General features: G+C 36.1%; 1 protein-coding gene across 1 annotated transcript; it reads right to left on the reverse strand.

Moving 5' to 3' along the window:
• Positions 1 to 807: 807 nt before the first annotated feature.
• LOC143033026 (uncharacterized) lies at positions 808 to 4,244 on the reverse strand. The gene is made up of 3 exons (XM_076198225.1): positions 3,943 to 4,244; positions 3,462 to 3,585; positions 808 to 996 (listed from the first exon to the last, which is right to left on the reverse strand). Exons 1-3 carry the CDS (start codon positions 4,049 to 4,051, stop codon positions 888 to 890), a joined length of 342 nt encoding a protein of 113 aa, XP_076054340.1. The 5' UTR covers positions 4,052 to 4,244; the 3' UTR covers positions 808 to 887.
• Positions 4,245 to 10,463: the final 6,219 nt, after the last annotated feature.

Here is a 10,463-nt window from a genome sequence, read left to right on the forward strand (position 1 = left end):
TGTTTTGACTATCAATGTGGTCCATTATATGTCTATGGATAATATGTTTTTTTCAGGGGACTGAGGTAAGCGAGATATGCCTATAATTGTATGGGAGCGTTCTGGTACCGGATTTGAAAACTGGTGTCACGTTTTGCCAAAAGTCAGTCACGGGGAAGAGCTCCGGTTTCAATTGTCTGAAAATATAACCTGCAGAACAGGAGCCAACACACCAGCATTGGGCTTAGTATCCCGCAAGGTGTAATGTCAGGTCCAATCGCTTTAGTCACGCTTACCTCAGATAGTTTTTAGATTCCTTGGACGTTTATATCTAGGGGAGGAATTGTTGGGTGTGGTGACTGGTATGTTCAGAATGTCTGCATATTTTTGTGCAAAGACGGGCTGAAATTGAATGTTTAGTGCATGAGCTTTTTCATGCGAATGTGTAGCCAAGGGGTCATTGTGTAGTAGTGTTGTAGTACCGGTAGAATTTTTTCTGCGTGCTTTGAAAAAAAAAAAAAAAAAAATCTTGGGGTTTTCTTTGGGGTTTGTGATGAAAGTGGCAGTGTAACTAGTTTCGGTATGTCGCATTTCTTTCTGGAATGTATTCTGTGCGTTTCCGTAGTCTTCCTAGTGTCTTGTATCGTACCGTTTTGCTGCATTGTCTGCACCAGTTACGAACAGTGAAAGAATCCAGTCAATTTTGGCATAGCTAGTTTCAGTAGGCTAAAAATAAAACAGCAAGTAGTTGGAAATTTTTCAATTTTATTATTGTACGTGCATCTACAGTGTACTCGTACAAAGGGCAGGTGGACACGACTTCGAGAGGTCTCCTCTCGAACATGGACACGTGACGACAGACCTCCGAGGGTCCTGCTTCTGGTCTATCGCTTTTGGAAACTGCCTTTCTAATTACAAGATACGGGCGCAGCATGTGGACAGCAGCCGGGGTAAGGCAGATTGTTGTTGGGGGCGGCTCTTGAACAGGAAGGACCGAGCTGAGGAGTAGGAGGACAGCTGTCGAAAGAAGTTTCAACCAGTTTAGTAAAATTGGTTTGTGCCAACGCCTTAGGGTCTAGGCACTCCTTAACGTCTACCAGTGTAGTTAAGGAAATTATCATAGGGTTTCCATTGAGTTTGAATAACGCCTTCCGTTACAAAATTCTACTTTTCAAATCTCTAAATTTCAAATTCTTTGTCATATATAGCAAAGCTGAATGATGAACCAAGATTGTAAACATACACGAACATTAGACAATGTTGAAATGTTCTTAGAAGTCTAGATTTCTGTAAGTGAAGTCATATTCTAGTCATTCAAGTTAAGGGTGGAGGTGGGATGTGGGGCGAAAAATAGCCCAGTGTGATAACCTCAGGATGAGGCACCTGCAAGCGGTCGTCTTGTAAGATTGCAGGTGATTGCAATTGAAAAATGTGCCCAAGGTAGACCCTTTGGCCCATGACGAGGTTGGTTGCAGGTTTGCAGGTAAACAGACAAATTAATGAATGAACATGCACAGAAAAATTCAAACAAACAAGCCATCGTGGACGTTGGCAACTATAAAGTAAACCCGTAAAATAAAATAAAATCAAAGATAACAAAAGGGTAACGGGGAACCATGCAAAGATAACAGAAATTGCACAAATCTAGATATTGTACAAAATTTAGACAAACGAGCTCGTCAAATAAATTATGAAATTTAACCTAAGAGTAAACTATACCCGTTGTTAGTTTTATCTATTCATTCGTTGGTTTGATCTATACACTTGTGCATTCTTCATCCGATCTCGTTATGGACCGCCAAATCTTACGTCGGTGTCCTGTATGATAATCGATTGTAAAGAAAAGAAAACCAAGACAAAACACCGAAAATAAACTTAAGATGGGAAGCTAAGAAATAAACTATTAAAAATATGTAAGAATAATGACGAAATGAGACAATCGAAAAATATAGATAAATGGTAGCCTATTATGCTGGACTAGTAATTGGTTAAACGATGGAAAACAGATAATTGTTCTAAATGGCAAAACTTCTCAATAGAAATTTGTTACGAGTGGAGTTCCTCGGGGTTCTGTTCTTGGGCCACTTCTATTCATAGTATATATAAATAATATAGACTACGGACTAAAATCTATTGCCTCCAAATTTGCTGATGATACAAAACTGTGCGGAATGGCAAATGATTACTTAAACCAATTAGATATTCAAGAAGATTTAGATAAACTACAGCAGTGGTCTGAATAGTGGCTAATGAAATTTAACGCAAGTAAATACAAGGTTATGCACATAGGTAAAAACAAGAGTAAGTACGATTACAAGTTATTTGGAAATTCGTTAACAAAAGTGGATAGTAAAAAGGATCTCGGCGTAGTTATCAGTAACGATCTCAAATCATCTAAGCAGTGTATTTTAGCCTCTGAGAAAGCAAATAAGATTCTAGGACTGATTGCACAATCTTTTGACTCCAAAAGTCCATCTCTCATTAACAAGCAATATAAATCGTTAGTTCGTCCACATTTGGAATATGCTGTTTCCGTATGGTCACTAAATTTCATTAAAGACATTGATAGATTGGAAAAGTACAACGGCGAGCCACAAAACTGGTTCCAAATATAAAAAATAAATAATAGGAAAATCGACTAAAACATATGAATCTGCTTTCTCTAAAAAAGAGTAGACTCAGAGATGACTTTACACAGGTCTTTAAGATTCTAAAGGGAATTGACATCAATAGTGACAAAATGTTCATACTGAATGAGAATCAGACAAGAAATAATTATCTCAAATTGTCTGGAAATATAATTAATTTGAGAGTGGGTAGAAACAACTTCGCCAACCGTGTACTTAATGAATGGAATAAACTTCCTGCAGAAGCAGTCCAATGTAGTTCATTTCGAAGCATTAAGATTCGTTTAGGTAAACAACTAAGCAAGATGCTGTAATGGCTGTCATTTGTTTTATATTATTTATCTATTTTTTTGTTATTATTTGTCTGTTTGTTTATTATTATTTGCTTGATTCTCATTTATTATTATTCATCTGTCACTTTATTATTATTTCTTATTTACCTGTTTGCTTATTATGTAACTTTACCTATTTATTTGTTTTATTTATTATTATTTATATTATTATAATTCTTATCTGTTTGTTTATTTATCTATCTAGTTATCATTATTATTTGTTTATTTATTTGTTTTATTTATTTATTTATCTATTTTATTTTATTTTATCATTATTATTTTTTTTTCATCTGACCTAGTTATGGACCAAAAGGAATTCTCCTGTCGGCATGCTCCTCCTATGTAATGCTTTGTAAAGGAAAAATAAAAATCGAAGTAGGAGAAGACAAAACTTAAATACAGAAAAGACGCAAATAAGGAATTATATGACATCATTCAATTAATTTTTGAACAGTTCTATAAACAATCGCCCCAGTGAGTGTATTCTGCATATACAAACTCGCACACATTGCTGAATACTCACGTGTACGTGATAAAGGTGTACATCCCGTCCTCTACGTCGCAGACCTTCTCCTGGCAATATTCTAGCTGGACGCTCTTTCCGTTGGCAACATAGTCAGAGTTATGGGGGCACTCGTTCGGGTGACCTGCAATGCAACGAACGAAATGTGGTTATCTACGATTACAATCTGCGTCATTCTAGATCAGTTTGGTCCCATGCAGAGGTTCCGCCGCAGCGGTTTTTTTTTTTTTTTTTGTCAATAATATTGGGTGCACCCTCACTCCGCACATTAAAAAAAAAAACATTCTCATCATAATTTCAGATGTCAAAGGTACATTTACAAAACAACTGGCAAAACCTTTACCGAATTATGAAAAAAACTCTTCTAAGGCCTAGCAAAACGTAGCAAACTTTTGAATACTTCACGACACACAAGTAGATTCATAATAACTTCCGTGATCCCCAAATATGATCACCAGATTTCCCAACGGCCATGACTAACCTGTATGGACTGGATGGCGAGCTTCGATTCCCAGGGCTGCATTCGCCCTTGCAGCCAGGCAGATCACCACGGCGAGAACTACAATCAATCTTCCCGTGAACCAAGCCATCGCTGCGTCCAAGTTTACAAAGTGGGTAGGGCGGTGAGAGGACGGGAGGTCTCCTGATGCTTATGCTTGGGTACGAGTCCAGATGAGGGCGCGCTGCCTTGCGATCTACTTCGTGATCGCCGAGGTAAGACTACAGCGAGATGTATGTACGAAGAGAAAACGGGCACTGGAATGGGAGGTTCCTCGCGGGCGCTCGGGGTACCAAAGAATGTCGGAGTAAGCCGGGGTCACTGGGTTTATAAAACCTCGCCTGCGGTCACTGTCCGAGTCGACTAAGCTACGGTTCAAAGAGTTTCGCTCACCCATAGGAATGTAAGGGAGGGAGGGAGGGAGGGAGGGAGATGGCTATTAGTTCCAGAGGCAGAGAGGTCCTAGTGGAATGCAGTTATCTCCTAGGATACAGTTTCAGAATTAGCTCTTGTGTTTATTAGTAGTGGACAGTATGTACAGTATATACATGCATATATATATATATATATATATATATATATATATATATATATATATATATATGTATATATATATATATATATATATATATATATATATATATATATATATATATATATATATACATATACATATGTACATATATATGACGTAAGCGGAGTAGGAAACACAGGAGTCTTAGTCTTGAGTTTATTCCTGACAAGTTTCGCAGGTTTGCTGTGAAAAAACATACCTGCGAAACTAGTCAGGAATAAACTCAGACTAAGACTCCTGTGTTTCCTACTCCGCTTAAGTCAACCTGTCAGAATGTCTCAACACACACACACACACACACACATACACACACACACACACACACACACACACACACACACACACACACACACACACACACATATATATATATATATATATATATATATGTATATATACATATATGTATATATATATGTATATATATTTATATATACATATATATATGTATATATATAAATATATATATATATATAAATATATATGTATCAAGGACTACTATTACACAGGACGTGCGCATCCAGATTCTTGGCTCCGCTAGCGGAGGCCATTGCTTTCTTTGTAACCTAACATTTTATATTGGACAAATATATCAAAACTAGAAACATAACATTGTATATAGGACAAATATATCAACTATTGACTTATTCAATGCAGCATAAGTTAATATAAACTTTTATAGTGAAATAAGAAACTATTTTCAAGGCATTGATATGTTTTGAAATGCCAATTCTAGCCGAACTTAACAGGTACTATTGTATGAGGTTAGTGGACACCAGGGTTAGCGATTTTTGTTTTGTTTTGTTTTGTTTTTTATAAAAAATATTTTTTATTTTATTTAAATCAGATTTATTTGATTTAGATAGATTTTTTTCTATAGATTTTAAATATTGTGGGATTGCTATCTGATATGCAATCTGATTGCTTAACTTGAGGGCAAACAAGCACTATGATTGGTCGTGGCGTAAAGTTGGCGATGCTGTGAGCCATAGCGAAGCACACGTTTGCTGATTATGTACATTTTAAGAACAGGTTTGTGGTCATTTGATTTGCAGTCACTTTTATAAGTGTGTGTGTGTGTATATATATCGTCAAAATTGAAAGCCATTGTTATGTTGGAGTACCAGGCCATCTGAATTTAGTGTAATGAGTTGGTAAAATAATGAAGGCCTTAGGAAGGTTTAGTGATCGTTAAAGAAAAATGATTTTGAGTGTTCTATTGACTTAGGAAACTACCAAGTACCCGATTTTCCATTCAACAACGCCAAGGTTAGACCTCGATACGGTGAGTACAGAACAACAACGCAAACATCAAACCCACGGGCTTAGGTTAGGAGAGGGTAGACCCCGTTCACACTAGCGGTTTCAATCGTGGCGGTTCATTTACAGTGTACGTTAACGGAGGAGTTCACACAGCCGGCCAGTTTTTCCTTAACTATGAGTTCGTTTGCGAGTTTAGAAATTTCAGATACGTTTGATTACATAGTGAAATCTGTAAGTTTGTAAATTAATTTTCAGTATCTACCAGCTTGCGTTGTAATATGAAATCTTTATTTTAATTATTTTGGCTCGCTATGATATTCTTTATATACAATGTTGAAATACTATGATACAGGGCTTGTTGTGTTATCGGCGATAGGTAAATGAAATCTCATCATTAAGTGGTCTGTTTATGATATAACACTTATAGTATAGTACTAGCAGGTACAATAGCGGATAAACTTTATACAGTTATATCTGTTACCCTGCCCGCATTTTATACCTAACCTAACCTAACCTAACCCAACGTAACACATAATACATGTTTGTGTATTTGAACCCTTTCACACTTCTAGGCATCAACGCTTACAGTCTCGAGGCCAAGAGATCCTGTGGGTGAGTGTTACTTTTAATTTTGCTTTATGAAATTGAGATTGGTCTCACGGTCTCACACACACACACACACACACACACACACACACACACACACACACACACACACACACACACACACACACACACACACACACACACACACACACTTTCAACGAACGGACGGCTTGAAGAACGTTCTGAAGAAAAGTGAAGATTGTGGATCCCAACGCAAAGAGAAGTGCCTTTTTGTATTTACAGGGTGGGGGGAAATTGCTCGTGGGGTAGTGGGAAAGTAAGGAAAGAGGAGAAGGGGAGGGATTGCTGGGAAAATGGAAGGTAATGAGGAAGTAGAGGACTTGGTCCAAACAGACCGCTGTAAAGTAAACAAACGACCACAAGACGAGCTGGAGGACGACGGAATGTCTAATAAGAATGTAAAGATTAGAAGTATAGATAGGAACAATACAGTAGAAAGTGATGAGAATATTTTCAAGGGATTTAAAGAGAGTGGGGGGGACACAAACCCCCCCCCCCGACTGACAAGACTAGAGAAGAAGGTTGATAAGGTGATCGAGGACTTGGAGAGTAGGTTAGGTCATATGAACACCATTTTACAAAGGGTTGAAAGATTGGAAGAACTGGAAAAGGCGAATAAAAACTTAACTGATGAAATAGAAGACCTAAAAAGACAGTTAAGAGAGGTAAAGGTGGAGAATGAGGAATTGAAGAAGAATAGTAAAGAAAACAGAGAAACGATAGCTAAAGAAAGTAAAAATTGGAAGAAAACCCAAGAAGGAAATAAGGTTTCATTCACTGACATAGTCAAACAGCAATTGAAAGAACATACTGAAGACTCAGTTATTAAAGTGATGAGACAAAAGGAGAATATAGTAAGGGATTTAGCAGACAAGAAGAAATGTATAATTATATTAGGAATGGAAGAGAAACACAACACAGATAGAACCACAAGAATCAAAGAGGAAAATGAAAAAGTAAGCCAATTACTAGAATCAGTTCAGAAAGATGAACCAGAAATTATGAAACAAATCGAAGAGAAATTTAGACTCGGAAAGTATAGCACAGACAAGACCAGACCAATTAAGATTAAATTCAAGTCACAAACAACGGCAGAGAATATCTTATCCAAAACAGGGAAACTAGCAACAAGTGAACAATACAAAAAGATATGGATAAAAAGAGAAATGAATAAAGAGGAAAGAGAGGAAGAAAAGCAGAAAAGACTGGAAGCTAAGGCAAAAAACGAGAACAGAACGGAGTCAGAGAAAGAGAGATTCTATTGGAGAGTAGTGAACATGAAACTAAGGAAGTTCGACATACAAAAGAAAAACATAAGGGAAACAGAGAACACAATGGAAGTGGCAGAAAACTAAGAGTGTCTTACACAAATATAGATGGATTAATAACAGGATTGAATGAGCTGAATGATTATTTGAAAGAAAAAGAACCGGACATAATGGGAATTGTAGAAACAAAATTAAAAGGCCCACTACCACCCAACAGTGTAGGACATGATGCATACAATTATTGGATTAGAAACAGAGAGAAAAAGCAAGGGGGTGGAGTTATGTTCCTGACTAAGAAGGATATAAACGTGAAAGGTGTCATATATGGAAAGAATACAGTAGAGATGATTATGATAGAAGTGGAAGACCGAGATAAGAAGAGCAGAAAATTTGTGATCAATTATGTGCCTCCGAAAACAGCCTCATGGGAGGAGAGTGAATATAAAAGTATGTTAGAGGACACAAAGATAGCATTAACTAAAATAATGGAAGACGGAGGAAGAATAGTTATGATGGGCGACTTTAATTGCAAAGAAATCTGCTGGGAAGAAATGACAGTAAAGAGTGGTGATGACTCATGGGGAAATGCTCTACTTGAGATGATTACTGACCATTCAATGACACAATGGATACAAGAGAACACTAGGTATAGAAATGAAGAAGAACCATCGAGGCTAGACTTAATAATTACATCTGAACCTAGAATAGTGGACAAGATTGAATATAAAACACCAATAGGTAAAAGTGACCACATATTGATTGAACTGGAACTTAATGAAGAAAAATATATGAAAAGAAATGAACAATATAGAAAAGGAAGAATGATGTATGAAAAAACAAACTTTGATAAAATAAGAGAATTCTTCCAACAAGAAAACTGGGAAGAAATATACAAAGAAGAAACATCAGTGGAAGAGAAATGGAATATTTTGACAAAAATTTACAAAAAAGGAGTGGAAAAGTATGTCCCAAGACAAAAACAAGAAAAAGAATATGTAAAATGCTGGTACAACAAAAGTTGTAGGGAGTTAAAAGACAAAAGAGACAAAGCCTGGACCAGATGGAAAAAAGACAGAAGACCTGAAAAATGGAAAATATATACTGGTTATAGAAATGAATATGTACAAAAGTGCAGAGAGGAAAAAAGAAAATATGAAAAAGATGTTATAGAAAAGTGTAAAGATCAACCAAAACTATTCTACAGATTTGTAAACAATAAACTGAAAAACAATCAAGACTTGGAGAAATTAAGACAAGGAGGAGTTGAATACACTGAGGAAATGGAAATGGCAGAAATTATGAACAAACATTTTAAATCAGTGTTTACAAGGGAAAATATACAACCTGAAGAGATTGAGTGGAAAGAAAAAGTCCCCCCTATGGAAGAAATAGAAGTAACAAAGAATGAAATATTGACACACTTGGGTAATTTTGATGTCAGAAAATCGCATGGGCCAGATGAAATAGCAAACTGGATTCTGAAAGAATGCAGGAATGAACTGGCAGACAAAATACATAGCATAATAAGCAGTTCCTTAAAAGAAGGAAAAGTTCCAGAAGATTGGAAAAAAGCAAATATAGTACCTATATATAAAGGAGGAAATAAAGAAGAACCTACCAACTATAGACCAGTCTCTCTAACAAGTACAATAGCAAAAATATGTGAAAGAATTATCAAAAGTAGATGGGTAAAATACTTGGAAAAAAACAACGTACTAAATCCAAGGCAATTTGGATTCAGACAAGGACGATCATGCGTCACCAATTTAATATGTTTCTATTCAAGGCTAATAGATATAATACAAGAAAGAGATGGATGGGCTGATTGTGCATTTCTAGACCTAAAAAAAGCTTTTGACAAAGTACCACATAAGAAGTTGCTTAAGAAATTAGAATATGAAGGAGGAATACAAGGTAAATTGCTAAATTGGATGGAAGACTTTTTGCAAGAAAGAAAAATGAGAGTAGTGATAAGAGATCAGCACTCAAAATGGAATGAAGTAATAAGCGGTGTCCCGCAGGGAACAGTTCTGGCCCCAATAATGTTTGCTATATATATTAATGATATGGATGAAGGAATTGAAAGCTATATGAGCTTCTTTGCAGATGATGCAAAACTACTGAAAAGAGTGAAAACTGAAGAAGATTGTGAATCACTACAGAGAGATCTAAATAAAGTACAAGAATGGAGTAGGAAGTGGGAGATGGAGTTCAATACAAAAAGGTGTAGTATAATGGAATTTGGAAAAAGCAAAAACAGAATAACAGGATCATATAATTTGGGAGGAGAAGGAATAAAAAAAAGTAGAAAATGAGAAGGACCTGGGAGTCATTGTTATGAATAATATGTCACCTGAGAAACATATAAATAAGATTTTTGGAGAAACTTATAATTTAATAAGAACAATCAAAGTGGCATTTACATACCTGGATGAAGAAATGGTGAGGAAAATCCTAATCACCCTGATAAGACCAAGATTGGAATATGCAGCAACGATATGGTCACCAAGTACAAAAAAATGTATAAAAAAACTTGAAAGAATACAAAGAGCAATCACAAAATTGGCACCAACACTCTCAAAACTATCATATGAAGAGAGACTACAAAAACTTAAACTACAGACACTAGAGCAAAGAAGAGAGAGAGGAGATTTGATAGCTATTTACAGAATCATGAAAGGCATAGAAATTACTGATAGAGAGAATCTGATAAAATGGGATGACAGAAATACAAGAGGACACGGAAAGAAAATGAAAAAAGACAGCTATAG

This window comes from Oratosquilla oratoria, chromosome 15, assembly GCF_046742065.1.
Source record: "Oratosquilla oratoria isolate Oo_2021 chromosome 15, ASM4674206v1, whole genome shotgun sequence".
Lineage (NCBI taxonomy): Eukaryota > Metazoa > Arthropoda > Malacostraca > Stomatopoda > Squillidae > Oratosquilla > Oratosquilla oratoria.

Coding starts and splice junctions, on each gene's coding strand:
- LOC143033026 (XM_076198225.1), bottom strand. CDS start 4,051: ATGGCTTGGTTCACGGGAAGATTGATTGTAGTTCTCGCCGTGGTGATC. Junction 3,586..3,942: donor TCGCCATCCAGTCCATACAG/GTTAGTCATGGC, acceptor GTTGCATTGCAG/GTCACCCGAACGAGTGCCCC. Junction 997..3,461: donor TACACCTTTATCACGTACAC/GTGAGTATTCAG, acceptor TTCTTTCGACAG/CTGTCCTCCTACTCCTCAGC.